Source organism: Sinocyclocheilus anshuiensis, unplaced genomic scaffold, assembly GCF_001515605.1.
Source record: "Sinocyclocheilus anshuiensis isolate Anshui unplaced genomic scaffold, SAMN03320099.WGS_v1.1 scaffold1267, whole genome shotgun sequence".
Lineage (NCBI taxonomy): Eukaryota > Metazoa > Chordata > Actinopteri > Cypriniformes > Cyprinidae > Sinocyclocheilus > Sinocyclocheilus anshuiensis.
In genome coordinates this window covers 248,298-275,397 of record NW_015539918.1, presented here as the reverse complement: position 1 = coordinate 275,397, position 27,100 = coordinate 248,298, and the positions used below count along the sequence as shown (strand labels likewise).

Sequence of the window (27,100 nt, the reverse complement as noted above, 5' to 3'; positions counted from 1 at the left end):
GAGGCGTTCCCCATAGCGACCCCTAGAGGACGCAGTTTGAAGTTCCCATGAAAGGGAACCCTGAATCACACTTATAAAAAAAATTCCTTCATATATTCAGGTTTTCCAAGACCGTGTGAATCCTGGCTCTTAGATAAAATGATGCTTATTGAGGGAACCAATTTAAAAAATGTCAGTTTATATGTTGATTTTCAGTTGTTTTCGTTTATTTTAAAGCTTTTTTCTCTTATTTTATTTTTTTATATATATATTTTTTTTTTTTTAATGGCTTTCCTGAGGTACATGTAACATCAAATTATTTTTTTTTTCAACAAAAATATAAAATAATTATGTCAGAAACATAATTAAGTCAATAAATGTATAAACAGCTTTGTTCAATTTAAATGTTTAAATACAACTTTGTTTTTAAGTGTTTATTATTATATATAAAAATAAATCGCAATTGAATTGAATAATTTTAACCTTTAGTAATAAAGTACCAACTTACATGGTTCCCTGTATAGTTTACAGCTTTCTTTGAGTGACAGGCATCATGGGATGAATGATTTGCAATGAACATTGTAAAGACTAACCTTGTAGTGCATTCAGGATAACTGACTCTCCAAACACCAGATCATTGGTTTCACTAAGGATGAGTGCAGTTATATAAGGCTTAGTCAGTTTGACAGTAATAGTCCTAAAATCTGACCTTGTTTTTTGAGGCCGGATTGTTTTGCAGTGTCACTGTCATTTTCCTCTGAGCCCAGTCAGTCCTCACTCTCAAGAACCTCACAGCAGGAAGCTAGCGCAGTGCAGCAGGAAGCAGTTATCGAGTCACTGGAGGATGCCACACTGAGCTGTTCAACTCAAGCCAAGCATGGGCTAAATTTGCCCAGTGCTCTGAACCCTCTTAAAGCAACAGCACATTTATGTAAGAAGAGTAGTTAGTAGAGGTTTCAAGACTTGAGCTGGACGTGTCAGAAAAGAAAACGCATTCAAAATGTGCAGTTCAGGACCAGGATGGTTAATGGGTTTAACGCTGATGGTGTTTGCGATGTGATGGTAACAAGGCCTGTCCCACCGGAGCCATTAGCTGCGAGTAGTAAATGTTCCATCTGGTTCTGTTGCAGTAAATTACACATTGCCGTTTATTAAAAAGATGTGGCGTTTATTAAATAAATTCAATTGCTAGTTTGGGAGTCCTCATGTTTCATCAGGCTCAAAGTGGTTGATAGGGTAGTCTGCAATGATTTTCTACTGTAATGAGTAGAATCAAATAAATGGATTTGTGTTCAAGAAGATACTTTTAATGTTTTCATAAAATACATACTTTTGAAAAAGATGAAAAGATCAGCTTTTTGGATGCAATCTTTTATTTAGATCTCAAGTAGTTTTTTAGGATCATAACTGCTTATTTTTAAAGGGCACCTATTATGCCCCTTTTTACAAGATGTAATATAAGTCTCTGGTGTCCCAGAATGTGTCTGTGAAGTTTCAGCTCAAAATACCCCACAGATAATTTATTATATCATTTTGAAAATGCCTATTTTGAGTGGAAGCAGAAACACGCTGTTTTCGTGCCGGTATCTTTAAATGCAAATGAGCTGCTGCTCCCCGCCCCCTTTTCCAGAATAGGGCTGTGCCTTTACAGCTTGTACCTCAAATTCTCTTCCAAAAAAAACATGTTTGGTTTTGATTATCATGTATATCGCACTGAAATCATGCGTTTTAAAGCCATATCAGTTTAAACTTCTGATATAATATTTTCTGAGCGCACATCCGAAGCACGCGCACAGGAAGCAGCTGTCACATGGCACGTGAGTACTAAAGTAAGTTCTCTTTCATGTCCTATAACGCTTAAACTGTCAAATACATGCAAGGTTATGTTAAAAACACATTACAAAAACAGTTGTTTATGTCTGTGAAGGTAAACAGCTGGGAAAGAAATCACATGTTTGTATTAGATCTGTGTATAAAGTGACAGCAGCGTAATATACAGTACCTACTGCTGTCTACACTGTTGAAATGACCCAAACAATAAATAAAAACAGAAAATCACTCACTGCTCTTGACCTAATAACTTCTATAGCTTTAATAAAAGGTTTCAGGCTCTCTCAGGGCAGGGTCTCTGCTAATACGGCGGTGTCAGTCAGCGGCCGTGGGCGGGGCCTAAACAATGTGATGTCACAATGCTCAGAGAATCAAAACAGCATGTCTAATGAGTAGGGATGGGCGATATCTTATCGTTTGCGATATACCAGTAAAAATTCTCCCTACGATAAGGATTAGTTCTCCCGCGATAATAACGATAAAGTCTAGCTGTTGACATATTTCTGTGTGCGACAGTGCCGAGCGACATCGCGGAAGGCGGACGTGAAATTGAGGAGGAGTAGCCTATATCGCTAAATGAGGAGCTCGAGCTCCTTTTACAATCTGTAACTGGTTTGGTTAGGGCTGTACAGTGCACAAAAAATCGGTCTGAATAAATGTACTACAGTAGCATGTGTGCGATACAGTTTTGCATACCTATGAGCCTGTTTACAAACCTGTTGTCCAACAAAAATATAATTTACTGACATGCTTTTTCTCCAAATTAACTTAATAACATAGTTGAGTGTTTGAAATACTTCTTTTTGTGACCAGACGTGATTTCATATTACAGAATGATAGTATTATATACAGTGATAAAGACCATGTCGATTAACATTGCATTATACATCGTCAGTAGTATTACTTCTGCTATGGATATGTGGAGTTTCTGTGCAAGAGCGCCCTCCAGCTTCCAGTATGAATTAAACAGTCTTTACATTACGTGTGTACTCATTAATGATCACAACACCCTATTTTGGGTAAAAATAGGAAAGATAATACCTTTCTCTAAAGAAACAGGATTCCCTGAATTATCGCCATTGATATCGTTATCGTAATAAATACCAGAAATATCGTGATATATTTTTAAGCCCATATCGCCCATCCCTACTAATGAGACTGATTTGGTTTATTGGGGATTAAAAAATAAGGAGTGGGTGGATTTTTATCATTGTATGGTGTTGTGTTCACACACTGCTAACACTGCTAATTTATGTCCAAGCACCATGTAAAAGTGGATTTTGCATAATAGGTGCCCTTTAAGATAAGTATAGATGTATCTATCTGTCTGTCTGTCTGTTTAGTTCTGTATATCGTGCCCCCATTCTATCGTCCTCTCATTCTATTTATCGTTCTATCATACTATCTATCATTCATTCTGTCTGTTGTTGTCATTTGTCAGTTTGTTGTTCTATTTATTAATGTGTCGTTCTGTCTGTCATTCTGTCATTTTATTTATCGTTCTGTCTATAGTTTTATCTATTGTTCTGTCTTTCATTTTGTATATCGTTATGTATTCTGTGTATTGTTCTATCTATCTTTTTTGTCTATCTTGCTTTCTTTCACTCTGTCCAACCCATTATAGTGGAATGTGTGTACTTGGATATAAATAATAATCATAAAATATATGGAATATTGATGTATTTTTATTTGAAATATGTTAATTCAATTCAATTCACATTTATATAGCGTATTACACAATACATGTAGTTCCAAAGCAGCTTTACGGAAAATGAATGTTTCTACATTACTACATTATCAGAGGTGACTGTGTCAACATAATGTGTACATATGGCAGAAATGTACAGTTTTATGATTACACAAATCATGCATATGTAAAAGCTATAAGCAACCTTGTGAAACGGTACCATTTTCTTTCTGGTGAAGTTAGTGTAATGCACAGTCTCTTATGGCTTATATTAGACTATCTAACCAGTTTATACACAAATTCTACTTTTCACATGCTGTTGGCAAATCAGTGAATGGAGCTGACTTTAAGTTCCTTGTCTCTGGTTTTCAGGGTCCGGATGTTAAATAAAAGCTATTGTGTGAGGCTGAGAGTCAGGGGCAGGCTGTGGCAGTAACTAGAGGAGCTGATTCAGTGGAATCGGCAGATGAGACTGGGAGAGTCAGGGCACTGGGTCCAAATGGAGTTAGTGTTTTTAGATGGAGATTCTCCTGCAGAGCTCCATGGGGAATCGAAGTAATGAGCCAAAACTCTGGGCCTTCTCGGATCTGTGGATGCTTTTTAATGACTTAGAACAACCAGCCTCCTGCTTGGTCACTTACACAGAGAGGTGCAGATAGAGGGAAAGAGAGAGGAACAGACAGATATCATCTGTGCTGTCCTCTGAGCAGCTTGATTTACTAATGAGGGCAACCTCAGAGACCTGAACAACGTTCACTTCTCACTGCTGTTTTGAAAGTTCATTTACACCAAGTCCATATGTTTGGCACAAAAGTCATGTTCGGCAATTTTCATTTTCAAAACAGCAGAAAATTAATCTTTATAAATTTCTTGATACACATTCCAAAATGCCATTCTTGTTAATTTTGTCTTTAATAAATAATATCTTGTATTATATTATTTTGTTATTTTATAGTCTTTTAAGTATCATCATTGGAAGCTTTTCTCAGCAAATATTGTTGGTAATGTTAAATTTTGTTTGTTTCACTTTGTCCAACCCATTATAGTATAGAGAGAGTGTGTTTATATAGATATAAATAATAATAAAATTCTTTCTTAATGCAATTTTGATGTAATTTTACTGCTCTTGTTTCAAATATTCAAATGACTTATTTATTTGTAGTCAGTTGACAGCCCTAATTAATTTTAACCCCGACGAACATGCAAACTGTCAGAAAGTGCAAATTGCTATTATGTGTCTTATACTTAAGTTTCATACTTACTGTAGTTCTAGCAGCTAAAGCCTGTGGGTAATTTATGTATCACTTGTAGGTATATTTAGCTGAGAGCACACATACTCAGTTGCTGCTCTGCTGTCAGACCTCTACTGTTCAGAGAGCTTTTGCCTGTCACTGTAAATTGTGCTTTCAATGCGACTTAATTAAAGATTTGTGTGCCTGTGCGTGTGTGTCCATGTGCAGGAGCTGACAACTCCATTCATTTGCACAGACTGCCAGCGCAGTGTCGAACACTCTGCTAAATCAATGCAATTTAACTCTGCTCACTAACATAGTGATTTATTCCACCGATCTGAGCGTGTGCAGAAACAGCTCACCATATACACATAAATCTGCAGTCTCTGTGCCCTCCGAGCATGGATAAATATTTCTGAAGTGCTGTTACAAATCTCTCTCTCTCCGTTTTGGCCATCAGCAGCAGTATATTGGCTTGATTTCCAGTTTGTGGGCTGCTTGGGTGGGAATATTCCCACAGACTAATTGATTCTGGCGGATTGGCTTTCACCAAAGCAACGGCAGTTAGTGCACATCTAGCAGAAAATCGCTTAAATAGCATAAAACACATTTCCACTTAGTGTAATTTTATAACGTGTTGCAAAGCAATAATTTAAGATACCTTAATGGAGTTCACTACATCCTGGCGGTTCAATAATGCAGATGGGTATTACCACACAAAGGCTACTGCCAGATGCATGAGTTGTAAGATGCAGTCTATTAAATTAGCTCAATGATCACTCTTTCCTCGAAAGGAAGATATTAGCTGCAGAACCTGTTAAACCTTTAATGGGGTCCAGAAAGTTAATGGGCATTTAGTTTGGCTTACTAATGAGATACAAGACAAGTGCTAACAATGTTTGTGTTAAAATGATTTATAATCTGTTAACTGAGAAATTTAACTTACTGTAGAGGTACGGTATGTAGGCCTAGTTCCTGCATTACTAGCAGCACCAAACGGTGTTGTAGAAAACAAATTTATTTTTTAATTATTTCATTTTTAATTGTTTTTTTATTTGTAATTTATTTAGTTTTAATTTAATTAAATTAAATTAAATGTGTTGCTGAATAAGTTTCATTTTTGGCTTTGAGACCATAAAAAATGTTACCAGGAAAAGTATAAATTTGGTAAACCTTTGACGTTGTAAATAAATAGTTGTGGTATACATTTATTTTTTTTTAAAAAGGAAGAAAAAGTATATTTTTATTTTATTTTATTTCAATAAATTGCACACTTGATTTTTTTATGGTTTTAAGAAGATACACTACCTTTATGATTAAAAAAAGCATTAATCTTATGTCTCTAAATTTAGCATGTTAATTAAGCACAGTTTAATTTATAAATTATTATAAATATAATTACTTAGACCACTAAGAATCTGATATTCAATGGGTAATAAAAATAATTACATTTTACAATTCTGTATGTAGTTTCTGCACCACTAACAGTACCAAAGAACTAGATTTTATATTATTCTGAATGTGTTACTATGTGGTTTCTAGGGTGTTCTGGGTGTTTTAAGTGGTTGTGTACTGACCCCGTCTCACCATGATATTAGGATCCCTAGATATGGCATTTGTCCCTCCTTTAAGGTCTATTGATTGGTTTTTAGGAAAGTATTAGTACAGTTCTTCTCAACTGACCACACAATTTGAGGTATCTTTCATTTTACATGCAAAAGTTTAGATTTGTTCAACTCTGTAACTCCAATTATGAGCATTATTGTTTTCACTGCACATTAAGTAGGTATTTGAAAAGGGAATTTCATATTTTCACCCTTTTAAAATAAGGTACAATCTTGAATAGAACCATATTTCCTTGAGATATTTCCTGGTTATAAAACATGACATTGTGGAATTTCTTTAGGAAATCACATGTAAAGGTTGTCGTGCAGAGCAGCCAGAAGAATTCTGGAGGTGTAGGACTTCGAGAGATTCTTGCACTCCATTTTAAATAAAAGTCAGTGTGTCTTTTTTGCAACATCCATTCACTATTCCTCTCTCTCTCTCTCTCTCTCTCTCTCTCTCTCTCTCTCTCTCTCTCTCTCTCGCTATCTTTCTACTTCTGGATCGCTGAGGAGGCAGCTCAGAGATCAGTAGCTGACGGCTGCATGTAGGAAAACTAGTGGAAATGCTGAAATGCGAATTGCAGTTGACATGCTTTTTCTCCTTTACGCCAAGCACAGGAAGTGTCAGACGCTTGTGTAGGTGTTCCAATGATGAAGCCATGTTGACTTACAGAATCAAAGCTGTCTTGTGTGACACGAAAGACATTCAGCTGTGATGACTTTATGCCACATTAACCAAAATATCAGCTCTGACTTCACTGAACTCTTTGGGAATAAATTAGAGATGTGATGGAGGGCTCTCATAGTTTTTTTGACAGCTTTTTGAGGACGTGTGGCAGCAGAACTGATAAATTGTGGAGTTGAGGCACTGAGAAGTACCAGTCATGTGATTTATTGCTTGTATCAAAAAATACTTTGAACAGTTTTCCTTCAAGCAGAACATTCTGAACGTTGGTTTTTATGCTCTGACTTAAACTTAGTGCAATTACGATGATGTAAAGTTCTCAACAGCACAGAGAATGCAGCACAAACTCAGATGCACCGGCGCCTGGGAAGCAGTTGGGGGTTTGATGCCTTGCTCAAGGGTCTCATCTCAGTCGTGGCATTGAGAGTGGAAGAGAGCGCTGGTTATTCACTCCCCCCACCTACAATTCCTGCCGGACCTGAGACTCGAACCCCCGACCTTCGGGTTACAAGTCCGACTCTCTAACCATTAGGCCATGACTGCCCCCCCTCCCCAAAAAATGTAGCTTTCAGAAGGGTGCTCATGAGCGCCCCCTTTGCGGCCGCTATGCGCCCTCGATGCACACTACATTACATTAATTGAAGGTATATGTTAAATGAGGCACATCTTAACAGCCAACTGTTTTCTTGTCAAAGCACAGTAATTAATGTAATGTAATTACTACTGGTTATTGCTGAAATGTTATTCTGTCATAATTCTGAGAGAGAGAGAGAGAGTATGTTGACAGAATTTACATTTTAGAAACAACCAGTAGTAATTACATTTATATATACACACACATACACACATTTTTTACACGGTTACAAATAAAAAAACGGTCACACTTTATTTATTTCAAGGTCCAATTCTCGCTATTAAAAAACCATTAACCATGACTTTTGCCTCAAACTCCTAATTTGCTGCTTATTAATAGTTAAGTAAGGAAGTCGTAAAGTTTAGGTATTGTACCTAAAGTAGGTACCTATTGTACTTATCTGTATTGAATCCATCTTACTATATGGTATAGCGGCCTGGTTTGGTAATTTGAAAGTTACTCTTAGATCTCAGTTGAACCGTTTGGTGTGTACTATTAAAGTGGTTGGTCTGGGGGTTTACCCAAATTTTCAGTCAATTTTAATAAGGTTATTCTTAAACAGGCAATGAAAATGACTCTGGATCCTTCTCATGTGCTTCAGTGAGAATTTGAATTACTTCCATCTGGTCGACGTTTTCATACTCCAATGTCTAGATATAACCGTTATAAAAACACTTTTGTTCCTTTGGCTACAAGGCTGTTAAACTCTAATTCAGGGGACACCTTGTGATTGTTATTATTGATGTTGGTACTTGTTAGGGCTGCACGATATTGGAAAAAATTATATTTTATTTTTCTGCAATATATATTGCGATATGAAGAAAAAACATCACCACATGACTTGAATAGTTTATTTGGAAAAATGATAATGATTGGGGTGATTTTGTAGGCGAGTAAATCAGCATAGAAAATAAACAAATTACAAGCACAGATAAATATAACAGAACAAAGATACACTGTATAAATTAAATCTAATAAATCTGTGTTAAAGCTACAAAAGTGATTTTTCTTTGTGTTTTGTTTGATTAACATTCATAACACAGAAAGCCTCAGGAACATTGAACTGCTGTGAACCAATATACTGTTACACATCCATTTTCTTTCTCAGTTGTTTACCTTCACCTAAACCATAAGCAACTGCGTTTACAAGGATACTTGCAGAGCACAGTATTTCAGGCACAAATAGACGCAAAAGTGAACAGAATTCAGTGTTCACGTGCATCTGCGTGGCTCTTACCGTGTCTACACCGGACGCGAGCGGCGCGACAAAATACAATGAACCCATTATAATCAGTAATGCTGTCTACACTGGATGCAGCACAACATGACAAATCCCCGAAAGTAAACTGATGCCGCGTTCTCTTTATGACGTACTGACACAAAGTTCAAATGATTGGCAACGGTCGCTTTGTCGCGTCCAGTGTAGACAGACTTTGGGGCCGTTCACATGTTGTGCCTAAAAACGCGTGGGAAAACGCCAGTCGCGCTGCTTTCTCCTCCTTTCCAAAGCGCTCGGGAGCTTGCGCTTTCGTGGCATCTGCCGTTGCTAAGCAACCGTGACCTGCGCTCTCCACGACGACCCGGAAGTTTCAACAAAGGATAAATGGATTTCCAGCACTAAAAATCGCGTGCAGTAGCTCTGCTACTAAATGTATTTAAAATGGGTATCTCTGTACAGCTGTCGTGTCCGGTGTATACACCGTGTCTGTGTGTGAGCAAAGAAAACAATCAGTATAAATATAACGATCAGTAGCCTATACTAAATATCGCACATCCTGCGATGTGACTATCGCGGATGCGCACATCGCGATATCGATGCTGAAACGATATATCGTGCTTGTGCAGTTTTACCTGTATTACCCAAAACAAATTTCCCTTGTGAGGGACAAATAAAGTAAAGATTGAGGTATTGGGTAGGATTAGATATGTAGAATATGGTCATGCAGAATATGTGCTTTATAAGTACTAATAAACAGCCAATATGTTAATAATAGTCATGCTAATAAGCAAAAGTTAATAGTGAGAATTGGTCCCTATATTAAAGTGTTACCAAAAAAACTTCAAATAAATGCTGTTCTTTTGAACTTCGTCAGAGAATCCTGAAATAAAAATGTATCATGGTTTATTCAATAAAAAAATATTAAGCAGCACAACCATTTTCAACATTGATAATAGTATATGTTTCTTATGCAGCAAATCAGCATATTAGAATGATTTCTGAAGAATCAAATGACGCAGAAGACTGGAGTAATGACTGCAATTCAGCTTAAATAAATAAATTACAAATAAAAAATATATATATATTCAAATAGATTATATTCATTTAGGTTTTATTTTTTATTTTACTATGTTTTATTTAAAAAATGCAGCCTTGGTGAGCATATATTTAATATTTATATATCTTATCTTGTCTTGTAACATAGTCCATGTATATAGTACACAAATGATGACACACTCTTTTTTTTTTTTTCTCGTTCAACTCTTCCATTAAGCCACCACAACCACATTCTCAAAACAGCTAAAACTGCTATTGAAAGACCTGAACACACAGACTGTCTATCGTTTTCTTCTCTTTTATTCAGAGGAAGCCACTGTGTCATTTGATCAATATTTAATCTCTTTCGCATCTCCTGCTGTGGCTGCTAAAAGGCAGATCAGGTTAACTCCTCTGAACTATTGATATTTATTCTTTTGGACAGACTTCTTCATTGTTCTTCGAGCTTATAGCTCATTTCTTAAAAATATGTTCTCTATTTGGTAGTGCGTGATTTCATACTCATTTCTGTTACAGCGTAGTTCCCTGCTGATTTCAAGTCTTTGTAACTTTGTAACATATCACTCTCACATGCTCTTTCAACATGGATGTGTTTGTTGTTTTTTATGTTATGTTGGATTCAGTCATGGACGAAAAGGAACAGTGGATAGTGAGCGTAAGCTGACTAACCACTGATTTCCTGTAGTGGTTTATGTTGCCAGATATTCCTGTGGAAGCGCTGGTTGCCAGATTGTAGGACATGCTTCTTGACCAGATGCAGGTGGTTTAGATGAGTATGATGGAATGGAATAAACTCTTTCCCTCTCCCACCAAATCTCAGTGGTTTGTCGTGTTTGCTCTCTGACGCCTTGTGGTCATTCAGAGTGAGCCGTTCTAATTTATACCACATGACCCAGCATTCACCAGTGATTCGAAATACCGGAATGTTTCCAGATGCTGTAAGATTTTCTTTGGTTTTGTTGTGTTGCATGTTCACTCTTGACCCTCTTTGTTTGTGAAAAATGAGTTTGTAAACACATGGTGGGTTTCTTAACTGAAGCTTATTATTTGCATCATTTCAACTGTGATGACCTTTGAAAATCTATTTTACTCATGGTTTAAGAAAAAAAAAAAAAAATTATATGCTGTATCTTGCCTGAAAACTGACAGCAAAAAATAATTTCCATGACATTTAGCGCTGACTGAAAGTGTGACTAACCGAACTGGTACAAACAAACGTATAGTCATTTTTCTTGGTATTTCAATGGGAAAAAATTGTTTTATACATTTATATATTTTTTATTCCAGTGAATTAAATACTTTTCTTTTGTATTTTTTTTTTTATAAATTGTGTTTTATTTTAATTAACTTTATTATGTTATTTTATTAATCAGTTGTATTTTATTTGTTGAATACATTTTTTTGGTTACATTTTTGTTGCGGTCATGTTTTGGGCTATTCTGCTTGACTGTAAATAGTATATGCTTTATTAATAAGGTGTGTACTGAATTTGGTCCTCCAATCAATGTGTCTGTTTTAGTACATTAGGCCATGTTAAGCCTTTCAGAATGTCCCAAAATGGTGCCTTGAATTAAGCACTGACTGTATTTCTTTAAACTTTAGTCCAAGTTCAAAAAACTCTATGAACCTCTCCACATACAGAGCTGTTTGGACCACTGCAAGCTGCAAAGTAAACGGGAAGTGTTTGTCCGAACTCGGGTTTGTGAGCAAACACAAAAAGTTTGTGAGCGAACACGTATATCTTTGCGAATTAACGCAAATATCTTTGCGAGAGAATGCAAATGTTTTGCAAGCGGATGCAAAGTTTCTCGGGGGAATGCAAAAGTTTTGCAAGATAATTTTTTATCCTGTATTTTTTTCACCACCATGTCCCTTTAGGGCAGGGGTGCCCAAACTCGGTCCTGGAGGGGTGGTGTCCTGCAGAGTTTAGCTCCAACCCCAATTAGACCCTCCTGAACCAGCTGATCAAGCTCTTACTAGGCATACTAGAAACTTCCCAGCAGGTGTGTTAAGGCAAGTTGGAGCTAAACTCTGCAGGACACCACCCCTCCAGGACCGAGTTTGGGCACCTCTGCTTTAGGGGCTCCATAGCATTTTGACAGATAATAGCCTATAGTAAATACTGCTTGCCTGTTGCATGGCGTGAATGGATATTCAGAATTTTTTACAACATTTAACAACTGCAGAGAAATCTGGACCTAATCAAAATAAAGTCCGATGAAGATGCCGATGCTGATGCTGTGCTTGATGAGGTGATCCACAGGACGGTCCATTGTAGTGGCTGGGTGTTCTACATTTATGTCAGGAAGAGGACTATTTACATCCAAATGTTATTTGATTTACACAAAACAAAACCTAGACATAGATTTTACAATATATACTGCTTAATCTGCCATTTTCAGTAAGATTTACTAAATAGGCTATGAAATGTTTGTGTGCCTGCTATTGTTCATTGAACTTGAATGTCCAACAGATATCTGTTTTAAAGGAACACTCCACTATTTTTGAAAATAGGCTTATTGGAAGTTACCTAGCTGGGTACTATTTTCAGGCGCTGCGTAATATCAAACTTTTAATTTTCCGCCGGTCTTAGTACACGATGTAACTACAGAAGAGTCAAGTTTTAAATAGGAAAAATATCGAAAATCTTTGGTCACTTTTGAGCAAGATGCTAACGGTCTAATCAGATTCAATGATCTATGCTAAGCTACAGCTAAAAGTGCTACCGCCAGACCCGGAGATCGGCTGAATGGATTCGAAAACAGTAAAACTCAACTGTTTAACTCTAGGGGAGTTGGAAAATGAGCCTATTTTCAAAAATAGTGGAGTGTTCCTTTAAAGCAGTGGATGAAAAATTCACTCCTTAATAGCCGAATGGATTCGAAAACGGTAAAACTCAACTGTTTAACTCTAGGGGAGTTGGAAAATGAGCCTATTTTCAAAAATAGTGGAGTGTTCCTTTAAAGCAGTGGATGAAAAATTCACTCCTTAATTTGAAAAGCCTACTTTGATATTCTGTGGACAAACATGTCTATATACATGTTTATTTTCAATGCGTTTATTGCTAGCGCAGTAAAAATAGACACAGCACGAGTAATTCACGTGCGATGTATCTGGTTGCCATGACAACGTCACGCATATAGTGCCATACATCACCTATATAGTGCCATACCACCCAGCTCTAAGTTTTCCTATTTCAGGCTTTATGTCCTCTGGATGTCCTGAGTCTGATGGGTCATCGATGAAGGAGACTGTAAAAAAAAAAAAAAAAGCCCCTGATTGAATTGCATGTCCTGGTGAATATTACCCTACAGAGGCATAGATAAGGACAGAGGTGCATGTTCTGGTTATCTATAAACATAAACCATTCATTCCATTTGTTTAGGTTTGGATATATTCAGTGAATTAACATACTTTTAATTGCTAATGTTTCAATGTAAATAAATGCCACAAAAAGCCATTGCAACAAAACAGTATGGAGGTATAAAATGTTAACATTGTTTTTTCAGTGAAAATTCATACCGTGTTTGATTCTGAATGTTTAACCGAGAAGTGTGTACAATCTTGTACACAATCTTAGTCCAGTTATGTTTAATTTCATCTTCAAATGCATTGATTTGTTTTGATATCTTGCAGTGCTCTTTGACTTGTTGCAAATGTGCCCTTATTTATATGAGTTGAACCAATGTGTTTGTCCAACTGTGAGTAGCTGTAGTTCATTTAAAAAGACAAGGTCATGTTACAGAGCTGTATAGTATTTTGACGTGTTTTTCTTGTTGAGTTTTGCTTGTAATCACACAATAATTGAGTAGAAACAGAGAATGATATCAGACTTACTGGAATAGTCACCCTATGATTATCATGGAGAAACATGAAACAGATGCAGGGCTTTGGGAATGGCTTTTCTTTTCCTTTTTTTTTCTCTTCCACTTCTTTCTTGTATCTTCTCTACTTCCTCCGTCTTCCTCTTCATTTCCTTTTCCCCCCTCTTCTGCTTCCCTTCCTCTTCCTTTTCCTTTCCTTTCTGCTTCTTCTTCTACTTCTTCTTTTCTTCCTCTTCCACTAATTTCATTTTTCTTTTCTTCCTCTCATTTCTTTCCTTCTTTTTCCTCATTTCCTACTTTCCTCTTATTCTTCCTTTCCTTTGCTTCCCTTTTCTTTTACTTTCATATCCTAACCTCTCCTCTCCTCTCCTCTCCTGTCCTGTCCTGTCCTGTCCTGTCCACCTTTCATCTCAGCTCCAGTTTTTTCCGCTCCGCTCTTTTTTACAAATTTCGGCTACTTTCTTTTCCTTAACAATCCTTTCTGCTCCTTTGCTCTTTTCCAACTCCTATCCTTTCTCTCTTCCCTCTTCCTTTTTCTTTCCTCTTCCTAGTCTTTAAAAGGTGTTTGATGTTGCTATGCATATAGATGTGTTTTGCAGTAATTGAACTGATATCATGAACCTCTCACCTGCAGAGCAAGTGGATATCATCTCTCATTCTGTCCTTTTCATTTTCCTCCTATCAGAACAAGAATGTTTCGGTTAAACTGGAAAAGAAGACATGGGAGGAGATTGTAGTTAAACGAAAGAAGGAGGCCGAGGAGAATGTGCCCCCTGACATAGACGAAAATGGCTTCGGCAATCTGGCCACCAGCATGGGGCGAGACCAGGAGCGGGTGAAAGATCGTCTGCTGAAGAACACATACTCCAAGAAGAGCAAACGAGTGAGTCTGTCATCTCTTTCTGCAGGCTAAATGATGGAATGCTTGATGGACAAGAGCAGCGGCGCTCAAAATCCATGTGATCTTATACCTGTTCCTGAGTGTTGATGGCTTTGACCGGTGTTGACCAGATTAATGTGGCCATCACAGTCATTACTGATTGCCTGCTGTTTCTGGAAGGGTCCAGTGAGGTGTGTGCATATGAATGTGACAGCAGTACATCAGCGACTGACAGATTACTGGTCTAGAGCTGTGGTACAGTGTCGCACAGTGTGCTGTCAATGACCAAGAAGAACAAAATATAACCATCTCTCGCTTCCTGTATCCATTTTCTCTCTCCCTTGTTTTGGCTTATTTGTAGCTTTTCTTGATAGTGATAGGGTTGAAGCAGAGAAAATGGGATTGGAAAATGTCACAAGCCAGATTTGAACTCAAGTTGCCTTCATGAGCACCAAAGCTTATCTCTTTAGTTACCTAGATTATTCTATGTATATTTCTGTCTATCGGTCTGTCCGTTGTTCTGTCTATCGCTCTAGCTATCATTCTGTCTATATCTTTATCTATCGTTGTTATTCAATCTTTATCTATCTATCTATCTATCTATGTATCTATCTATCTATCTATCTATCTATCTATCTGTCTGTCTGTCTGTCTGTCTGTCTGTCTGTCTGTCTGTCATTTTATCTGTCTGTTGATCTTTGTATCTATCAGTCTGTCTGTCACTCTGTCTGTGTGTCTGTCTGAATGTCTAGCTGTTATTTTGTCTAGCAATCATTCTGTCGGTTCGAAGTGCCAGTGACAAACTTTCCGAAAGTGTATAGTGGTCACTACACCCCTGGTGATAACAGATAATTGGCTAACAGGCCATAACTACAACCCATGATCTTCTTTCCTTCCTTACTCTCTGTCTTCTGTCACTCATGCCAAGTTTTCTAAAAAGACAGCTTTCTGACACCATGAGGAGAGATAGAATATTATCAGGCCAGAATAAAAGCAAAATGGACAGGGAGAGCATGGTTCATCCTGCGTCTGTCAGTTGCTTCTTCCCAGAGCCATCTGATTACCCTCCCCTGAGGACTTCTCCATCACTGTAGCCCAATGCATATAAAGCAGCCTCTCTCCAGATGGGATCTCTCTCTGATCATGGGCCTTTGTGCGTTCGCTCGCACTGGCAGCGCGTTTAAATGCAGTGTGTTCTAGCTCACGTGGGCGTCTATCAGACTCTCATACACCCGCTGGCATCTCCGTTTCCCTCTCTGATCAGAAATAATGGGGAAAAAAGAAAACCACTTTCATATTGCTGTAATTGCAGAGCGGAAGGCTCTCCACAAAGCAGCCATCTGGACGGGGAGAGACTGTGAATGCGCATGGGCCGCTGTTGTGTGTGTGTGTTTATATTTCCTAGCTGGAGAGATGCAGAGGGACACACACAGCATGTCTCTGATCAGCGTGTCGGGGCTTTTGATGCACAGCTCGGCTTGATTTCTGTCTCTGAACAGCCGTGATCACACTTAAAGGCAGATTCATCAAAGCATTTAAACATTAACTTTTTTTTCACTCATGCAACTCATAATGAGTGAGTGGAGCATGTTCAGTGACTCAGCTAGTCATATGCTGTCTTTTTTTAAAATAGTAAATCAGATCTCCATGCAGTGCAGCATGCATTCCACACTAGCCCACAGCACCTGATTGAGGCATATTTCTGTGTATCTATGTGTATGTCTATCTCCTGTTCTATCTAATTTTCTGTCATTCTGTCTATCTTTCTGTCATTCCTTCTGTCATTCTATCTTTTTATCATTCATATCTGATAGAAAGTATGATATCTGATTGAGGCATCTATGTCTATCTATCTGTCTATCTATCTATCTATCTATCTATCTATCTATCTATCTATCTGTCTGTCTGTCTGTCTGTCTGTCTATCTGTCTATCTGTCTGTCTGTCTGTCTGTGTCTGTCGTTCTATCCATCTGTCATTCTATTGATCTGTTCGCCTATCATTCCATTGTTTGATCTATCATTCTGTCCTTCCATCTATAGTTCTGTCATTCTATCTATTGTTCTATGTTTGGCAGATGAATAACCTTTTTAATTTATGGTAAAGTTATCTTTATAAAAAAACAACAATATAAGTCTGTTGTAAGTCCCTATTTAGATAGCTAAGTAAACATCTGTCTGTGTGTGAGAGACAAGCCAAATACTGTTTGACTGAGTGTACTAGGAACACACACACACAAACACTTGTATGTTAACATTGATTGGTCTGTTGCTGGATCCAGTGTCATCGTCCCCTGAAGCATCAGTATTAAATCTAGCACTGACTGCCTCATACCGGTCTGAGAGAGATGGAGAGCGAGAGAGAGCACCCACCAATTACACAGAAGTACAAAACTGCATGCTTGTTCATGATGAGCTCTTGTAACTCTAGGGAATCTTTTCCTTTCTGCTTTCATGGCAGAAACTCCATTGTGCGTAGTTAAACTCGTAGCTGATCCAGTAACTGTTGTGCTCTCTGATGTGCTTCAGGTTATCACCCCTCAGGGCACATCACCCACAGCAGTGCTGAGGGCCAGGACACAGCTTACACAGGAGAAATATGGAGATCTTAGCCAAATATCTCTCACTCATATGTACGCTGTAGTGAGGGGTGGTGTAACCTGTTAGTTAAGGATATGGGCAGCTAACCGAATGGATGTAGGTCACCGCAAATGATCTACAAAGTATTGCCATTGTGCCTTAGACACTTAACCTCAAGTTACTCTGTCCTCCCTGTAATTACTGGAAGTTTCTGCTTGAGTTACAGAAGCACCAGCTAAAGGGCAAATCAGATTAGATATGTGTATAACTTTACACAGTCTTCTTAAAGCTGAAGTGTGTCATTTTTCTCTCCTGCCCCAGCTTAATATGCAGAGACTTATATAAGTAAGCCATTTGTATGTTGATTCCATCAAAAAAGTGAAAACACTGACTCTATCAAAACGTTACTTACGTTAGTTAGTTGTTTAAAATAATTGCAGATGTTATTCTTGCAGTTCTGTATTGATGATTCTAATGGCACAGAAATTCCACACTTCACTTAATATGACTGAATTACATGTTTTTGTACATGTTATATATATATACAGTTAAAATATCTAAAATAAAAATAATTGAACAAGATGAATTTACTTGTGAAGCAACACTGCATAAGATATTAAGGCTTGTTTTTAGAGATTGCCTCTTTAATATGAGTGTATTTTGTCTTACTGCACTGGGAGATTTTATTTTGTATTTTTTGTGGTTTTAAGTATAAACAAGCTGAAAATATCTGAGTGCAGTAAGACACAATACACTTATTCAAGATACTATGAAAACTTATTATCTTATGCGGTGTGCATAAGTGTGGCTCTCCAAGTATATTTATCTAGTTTAAAGGATCATTATATGTTTTCACTGGATAACAAGTCAAAAAGGCTATTTAAAAACCTCATTAAGTAATTTTTTGCAGTGTACTAGTATACAACTGTTCGTACATTATGCAACATGCAATTTTATGTAAACAATGTGAAGTATTACTGTAGTTTATCAAGCATAGGCGAGTCAAGCATAGGCCAAACAGTTTAAGCTAATCTGTTGATACCCGATCTGCTGATAGTGTCTTTTATTTGCATTTATTTAATTAATTTTTTGTAGGCAGTATTAGCACAACATTAATTGAGCCAGGCAAATAGTGTTTAGTTTTGTGAATGAGACCTAATCTGTGTTTGCATTGTAAAGAAACATGGACTTAATACAACACAGCCTGGTTAAAATGAATCACAGGTGGTTAGAAATAAGATGGAGGTTTATACATTGAAATACAGTGCACACAAGTGTACAGTCATCTCATTCAATGTGTGCGTGTCAGACGGTGAAACTATTTTGATCTGAGAAAAGTTGAAGAATTTTTTCTCAGTTTATTGATTTGCATGTAGATGTTGAATAGCACATGAAAACACTTAATAGTTATTGTATAAAAACAATTTCTAGTGTACTGTGATCGGAGGCTGAAAGTAACATGAATCAATGCCTCTCAAAATTTTTAAGAGAGAAACACAGAGCAGGCCTACTTCAGTTGAGTTTGAAGGATCATTGTCTCACTGCACATTACTTTTAACAGAACAGAGTATGCACAGAAAATTGAGAATAACCTTGAATGCACACACAGCAATGTTCAGTTTCCATTTTTGGGACCGATTTTTGTAACAGGTTGATTAGATCTTTCTCATGGATTGCTTGCTCAAAGCATTTCTGGCCTTTTAAGCTGAAATTGGTTCAGAATTGCACAGCCCCCTGTACAATTTATGCCCTACAGTATGTGACGTATTCTTCAAACGCTCACTGTGTCTAATAGCAGCTGAGAGACTGAAAGGGCGAGCTGTAATTTCACCCAGGCTCAGATGTCTGACGATAGAGATTTGCCCACCACAGCACTTGCAAGGTTGTGAATTAGCTGCCCGGCCTGTATTAAACAGCCAGAAACTATGACTGATAGAGTCTAAGAAAGGAGAAGTCTGCATATTTGAAGTACTGCTCATTGCTCAGTCTTATATGTGATGATTTCTCATAGTTATGCAACAACGAGCACTGAGAAATGCAAAAGACCAAAGTGTGAAAAAGTCTGTCTGGTTTAGTCCGTAGTTGAACTGTTAAAGAAAGAGGTTAGAGTTGGCATGCTAAGTGCACTTTCGTTCTGTTTTAATGCCGATAGCTTTACACTTGGTTTCCTTTTGCAGTTTTGATGTATGTTGGTTACGCTGAGCTGAGACTTTGTGTTTTCTAAATGTGTATTGTAGTGTGAAAATATACTTTACTCTTAACAGTTTAGTAGTTAGACAACAGTTCAGTTCAACATCAGTCCGCACTGTTCAAGATCTAAATGCTTAGATTGTGGTGTAGTACAGGAGCTGGATCGTATTGAAAGCTGGAATGTGGAACCGTTGGTACTTAGCTAGAGGAAAGTTCCTTTGTGATAGCGTAGCTTCAGAGGTGATTTACACACCAGACAGTTTAAGGAGGAGGAGACGGACCACTTGTAAGAATTTAAATTGGAGAAACTGTACACCTTAATATAGTGGTTATAGAACTTACTCAGGGTAGCACTATATTTAATTTTTTGACAAGAACGAAAAAAAGGCTGAGGGATAGAAGTACTAATATGTGATATAGGACCTTTATGCAGTGCTTGCCATTGTAAAGACTGTAAATCTTTTACAGCCTTGTTTTCATTCGTGTTAAAGTCAGTGTGGTGTTTAACCTCATTAAGGTTAAAGAGCCAATCACCTTCTTGATATATGCATCATCTGTAGATTTTTTTCTCTCAAATGTGTGTGATTTACTGTACAGTCTGTACCAGCCTGAAAAATAAACTTTTCCATAGTTGTCATAATGTAATACACATTTGAACTAATTTATTAAAATGTTTAGAGAAATTTTTGATCTTTCCCCATTTAGACTCGGAGAAGTTGTACTTGAATGCTAGTTGTCTTTCATTATAACACCCCTGACAGCTATTTTCTCAGTTGCCCGCTGAGTAACTAGCTTAAAACGAAAGGTTTCTCTGTTGCTGAATAATGTTTCTTTCTTTCTTTTTCTTTTTCTTTTTCTTTTCTTTTCTTTCTTTCTTTCTTTCTTTCTTTCTTTCTTTCTTTCTTTCTTTCTTTCTTTCTTTCTTTCTTTCTTTCTTTCTTTCTTTCTTTCTTTCTTTCTTTCTTTCTTTCTTTCTTTCTTTCTTTCTTTCTTTCTTTTGTTTTAATCCTACTTACCCAAAGTTGAATAGTAGTGTATCAAGGTTTGCAAACAAATATTACAGTAAGCAACAAACACTGGTTTCAACATTGATAATATTAAGAACTGTTTCTTGAGCATGTCTATGTACATACATTTTGCGTTGTTTACTGCAAATTGTGTTGGCTCTTATGCTCATACAGTATATAGGCATATATTTTGATCAGATTTCATTTCTCCAGTGAGGAGAGTGAGTCGAGCTGACTGACAAGAGTGGGGTGAGGTGAGACAGACAAGACGATCGCGGATGATTTAGTTTCGAAACTAGATTCAAAAGTGCCTGTTTGGCAATATTTTGGATTTTGAAAAGCCTGTTGACTTTTGCCATTTATCTAAGGTGATTTTGGAAGTTTTTTTAAACATTCGTTTCTTATTTAATTGGTTCCATATTGTTTGCTGATTTTTACTTTATTTAAACTGTCATTTATTTATTTTATTTGACATTCGTTTTGCCAATAAACGTTCTGCGTTTCTTATTTATTTGGTTATATAGCCTATTATACATGTTTACTTATTTCCAGTTTTGTATACCTATTAAACTTTATGTAAGTTATTTGTTATTTTATATTAGGCATAGCCTGCCCTATAGCATGGTGTATTTTTATTTGTTTTGTTAATGAAAGTTCTATGTTTTATATATACCCTAAAGTGAGTTTGAAATTTCCTCACCGTCACAACCCTAATATATATATAGTATTGGCTGCAAATAGTATAGCTTCCTCAAACATAAGTGTATATGTGTTAACTGCAGAAGTCCACAAGATAGAGCACGTGTATGTGTATATCTGTAACAAACAATATAATTGATCAAAAAGATCAAATAAAATGACACATAAATATAAATAATATATAGAAGTAAATACACTCTTTCTCAGTCCCTTGCTCTTTTGTCATGGTTGTGTTTGTTTTGACAGGCCCACTTAGGAGTAAGAAAACTGACAGTGTTGTGAGACTCTTTCTGACAGTCTGACACACTGTGTGTTTGTGTGTGTGCTTCTCTTAAAGGATTAGTTCACTTCCAGAATAAAAATGTCCTGATAATTTACTCACCCCCATGTCGTTCAAGATGTTTATGTCTTTCTTTCTTCAGTCGAAAAGAAATTAAGATTTTTGAGGAAAACTTTCCAGGATTTTTTTCCATATAGTGGGTTTCAGTGGTGGCCAACGGGTTGAAGGTCCAAACTGCAGTTTCAATGCAGCTTCAAAGGGCTCTACACAATCCCAACCAAGGAATAATGGTCTTATCTAGCGAAGCGATTGGTCATTTTCTAAAAAAAAGAATCAAAATGTATATACTTTTTAACCTCAAATGCTCTTCTTGCACTGACTTCACGCATTATGTAATCACGTTGGAAAGGTCACACGTGACGTAGGCGGAAGTACTGACCCAGTGTTTACAAAGCTAACGTGCAAAGAAAGTCAGATGCCCTTTACAAAAAAAGGTAAAACATCGATGCTGGACTATTTGTATTGAAGTTGGAGGAGAAAATGAGATGGAGTTTTTCTCCCTACCCTACCTTTTTGAACCGGAGCACACAGACAAAAACGTGACCTTTCCAACATGATTACGTAATGTGTGACGTTGCAGACGCGCATCGCAGAGCTATTGCAAGACAAGCATTTGTGGTTTAAGAAGTATATACGTTTTTTTGCTTGTTTGTTTTTTAGAAAATGACAGATCGTTTTGCTAGGTAAGACCCCTATTCCTCGGCTAGGATCGTTTAGAGCCCTTTGAAGCTGCACTGAAACTGCAATTTGGACCAACCCATTGGCTCCCATTGAAGTCCACTGTATGAAGAAAAATCCTGAAATGTTTTCTTCAAAAACCTTAATTTCTTTTCGACTGTAGAAAGAAAGACATGAACATCTTGGATGACATGGGGGTGAGTAAATTATCAGGAATTTTTTTTTTTTTAAGTGAACTAATCCTTTAAGGTTTTATGTTCCCTCCGAGATGCATTTAAGATGATTATCACTTTAAACCAATCAGATTAAACTCATTCCACGAAGCTTAACCTGCTCGTAAGCACTGATCTGGGGTCAATATCTTACAGCCCACATTTACGTAACACAAAAGTGCCAAACTATCAGCAGCTTCTGCCTCTTTACTAGAGACTCCCATATTTTGCTTAGTGTGTGCTTTTGGTCAGTGTGTGCGTTGTACACCACTGCCCCCTGCTGGTGAGGACAGGAAGTGCACGAGAAATGTGGGGGAAGGGAGTATTGCAGCTCTATAGCATATGAACATCTTGCAGTCCTTCAGTCTTTTATAGGTCTTTTAGTGTTTTTAGGCTTTTAGGCCACTAGGGGGCACTGTGTCTTCACGTTAGGACTCAGTGTACTGCAGAAGCAGGAAATGGTGGTGTCCTTTTGTGTTGTAGGTATAAAGCTCCTGCTAGATGTATATATGGTTGTGGTGCTCAATATAAGGAAGTCTAGTACTTCAACTAGTCAATATAAACCTGTTTTCCCCAGAAAAAAACAAATCAGAATGCAGTTTAGGTAAATGTTAATTTAAATTAGTTTTTTGTAGTAAAATGTGCACAAACATGCTGATTCAGTGAGGGAAATCGTGAAATATTCAGGTAGCTTAGCTCAAATTGACCTCAGTTAGCATTATATGTGTTGCCTTAATTCTAGACTTCAGCTTCAAGCTCTTCCAAATCCCTTTCTTGCTGCTTTTTCAAGATTTATAAACCTCATGCACATTTCTTTTAGCAGTTGGCGTGATGTTGCAATCACAATGCGTTGCTGTTCATATTCACATTACACATTGCCATTTGTCAACCGGACCGAAGTGTGATGTCACTTTTATGAGCTCAAGGGACAATAGATGGGCTGAAGGGGATTACGGTTGCTTTGACAGCTCGCGGTGGCACAAAGAGCCGTCCCTTGCCCTTTTCATCTCTCCTCCCCTTCTTTTCTTTTACCAGTCCTCTATCTCCTCCCCTATCGCCAGCCTCCTCTCCACCCTTATCCAAAGTGTGTCGTGTACATGTCAAACAATGTGGCATCTGTCATTTGCCGAACAAAAGGGCCGCAGACTGATAGCTCACAAACAATAGCTCCAGAGCTCCCCAGAGGTTAACCGGGCAGAGGGGGCGTATCACTGGTTTTGTCCCAGGGGAAAGAGCCCCCCAGATGGGACCGAGGCGGTCATGAGGGCCCCTTGGCATACTGTGAATGCTGGAAGGTTAGGCCCGGCTCTGGTGGGAGCTTCGGATTGTGGTTTTGTCCAACTAGCGATGGCGGCCAAGCAAGCAGGCTGCAGCTAAGCTGATTACCGAGAGAGCAAGAAGCAGCGTGTGTGGCGGCACGATTGCCAGACGGGAGGAGGAAGTGGGAGGAGGGATATAGATTCAGGTTAAAGTGTTAAATATGTGGTAAGACCTCATTTGAGGCAAAGGCGTCATGTTGGATATGTGTGCGTGCGTGTGTGTGTGTCAGTGGATGGATGCATGGATGTGTGTGTATTGAGCTGCATGTTTTTATCAGTCTGTGTGTGCGTGCGTGCGTGCGTGTGTGTGTGCGTGCGTATGTGTGTGAGTGGTTCATGCCTGGAGATTGAATAGATTTATTGTCTTGTTTTGCGGGGGTCTTTGGGTCTGTCACCACTAAGTTGGGTTGTCAGACGCTGGTGTGTTTAGAGGTGACCCTTTTCTGCTTCGCATTTGTGTGTAGCACATGTGTAGGAGTGTTTGTGTGATCAGTGCACGTTCCAAAGCACAAGATGCCTTCCAACCATGGTGTTTGTCTCCACTAACGTTTTAAGTTAGTACAAAAGTGTCTAGTAAAAAAGTTGTTATTTATTTATTTATTTTTTTATAAATGCACAAGGGTTTCAAAACACAGTGTGCAGTTTGCATGAACCATTATATTAAAGCTATATTGAGTTTTATACATGACAGATATGTAAAGGAATAAATGTAATCATATATAGACTGTATGCAGTTTCATCAAACAGTAAATGGTATATCAATATGCAGTACGTAAGTAGGAGTAAATAAAACACTATTTACTGTTAATGCAACTTTTTCAACCCGATTTATGAATAAGACTGGGAAGATACCACTCCACTTCACATTGTCCAATGAAATTTGAGCTTGTTTAAGATGCACACAATCTACAGCAACACATTGGCAACTACATCTCAGACTGACAGAAATAAATAAAAACAAATAGGTATTTTCCGAGTTTTGAGCCATTTTTTACTGTTTTGTACACATTGTCATTATAACTATAATTCATAAAGCATTTTGTTGTTTTGACCACAATATTATTGTTGATAATTGTTGAGTGAGGGGCACTATTGGTTAATTTTGGAAAAATGGCAGGGGCTTGAGCTGCCAAAGCACCCCTCTCTGCATGTGCCTGATTAAGACTTATTAAGCATGCATTAAATTGATCAAAATACACAATAAAGATAAAAATGTTACAAAAGCTTTCCATTTCAAATAAATTTTGTTCTTTTGAAGTTTCTATTTATTGAAGAATGCTGGAGAAATGTATCATGGTTACATTATACTGTATGTATGTCACTTTTTTAACAAAAATATGAAGCACCACACCTTTTTTCAACATTGATAATAATTAGAAATGTTTCTTGAGCAGCAAATCAGAATGATTTCTGAAGGATCATGTGACACTGAAGGCTGGCGTGATGGCTGCTGAAAATTCAGCTTTGCCATCACAGGAATAAATTAATATAATACAATAGAAACAGTTAATTTAAAATGTAATAATGTTTTACATCTATATATGTGTGTGTATACGTACACACACACACACACACACTCTCTCTCTCTCTCTTTCACACACACTCTCTCTTGCTAGGCTTTGCTTAACGTCTGACGGGCTCATGTCATCGCTCCTCTGACATGCCTGGCCTACGGGGGCTGAGGGCTCAGTGTACTTATTCCTTTCTCAACAAATGAGGGCGACCTGCCTGCTCCCCCGCCAGCACTCTGCAGCATTGATTAGGGATAATTGGAGGGAGTCAAAAGCCGAGAAGTGTCACTAAATAAATTTGGCTGCGTTAATTGCAGATTCCTATGGATGTGGGAGAAACACTTAGCCGCAGGGCCTGACAATGCAGGATTAATTGGCCCCCTTCAATGAACATAATTAGAGTGATTGTTAAGAGATAAAGAAAAGGTTTAACGAGCATGGCTGCACTGTCAGAGGGAACATCACACTCTTTCTGCTTTACTTCTCTCTCTCTTTTTCCTCTCACAGTATTTCTTGCTCTCTCCCTGATAAGAAAACAATGTTGTATATTTTGATATAGACTAGCGTCGCTCTGTCATAATTAAAAAGTGAAATGCATAATTATGTGTGAATTTGTAGCTCATTATTAGTTTATTAACGGCACTGAGTTAATGTATTATGCACATATCAATCTTGTAACTTTTCTTTTTTATGTTTGTTTTTGCAGGATTTTTGTCTTTTTGCGCATAGCAAAATGTAGATGAATTCAAACCCAGTGAGCACATCCGATCTTAAAGGTGAAGGTTTTTTTCTCAACCAAACATAATGACTCTGTGTGTTTTCAGCCATCATAATTGAGACTGAAAAATTGCAGGGATAATATCCACCATATTTTTCAACACATAAGTAAGCTATTTCCTATGAGATGTGCGCTACAAACCAGTGTGTTTATTATTATATTCATAAATTAAAATTATATAATGACAGATACCAGTTTGCAACATCAAGCAGCATTGTGGACTGTTTTTTACAGCTATAATAACTGGAAGCAGCTGACACCGGAAGCCTTGCATATAAGAGATAGAAATGGCTACAGCCGCTATTACGTTAAAAATAAGGTAGATATGTTTAGTATGCCATTATATCACTTCACAGGAAGTGAAAAGGAAATTCATTGTTGGCCAGGGTTGTGCAAATTTATCTATCATTCTATGGCTGTAAAGCTTATAAAGCCTAAAACTCAAATGCTTTTAAACATTTTATTTGGTTACACTTTATTTTAAGGTGTCCTGTAATTATACAACTAAGTACTGAGTAATATTAATTAACAGCATGTAGAGTATTTACTATATTGTTAGGATTAGGGTTTGGTTTAGGGTTAGTTGCTTGTAATTAAGCATAATTTGCTGTTAGAACTTGTAACTAGTGATCGACCGATATTGATATTTTATAACCGATACCGATACCAATTATTTGCATGTTTATGTGCCCGATAACTGATATGCAGAACCGATATTTATTTACTGTTATAAAGTAAATAAATGACTGAGTGAAGTAAGTCCATACTTCACTTTGGTTTTTCCTCCTTTCAGTCATCTTAAAAAAAGTGTTGAAAATTAGCAGTCTTTCATGTTAAATTTAATCTTCACATTACAACAATAAAAAAACATTTTATTTAAAGCATCAGCAGCAACACTGATATTAACAATAAGCAAAATAAATGTAGAAGGAGATGGCGGCGTTTATCGGTGAATCCGATATTACAAAACCGATATCCGATTATTGTAAAATGCTTACATATCGGGAAAAATATCGGTAAATCGATATATCGGTCGATATCTACTTGTAACTACATGAAACAAAGTGTTACCATTTATTTATGTATGCATTTATTTATAATTAACTATATATACGTATGTGTGTGTGTGTGTGTGTGTGTGTGTGTGTGTGTGTG

General features: G+C 37.4%; 1 protein-coding gene across 2 annotated transcripts in view; it reads left to right on the top strand.

Moving 5' to 3' along the window:
• LOC107686507 (autism susceptibility gene 2 protein-like) overlaps positions 1-27,100 on the top strand; it is a 329,490-nt gene that overhangs the window by 66,542 nt on the left and 235,848 nt on the right. For both annotated transcript variants that reach the window (XM_016483547.1, XM_016483546.1), the window contains one exon: positions 14,439-14,636. In XM_016483547.1, coding sequence (XP_016339033.1) covers positions 14,439-14,636 — 198 coding nt within the window. The remainder of the gene's footprint in view (positions 1-14,438; positions 14,637-27,100) is intronic.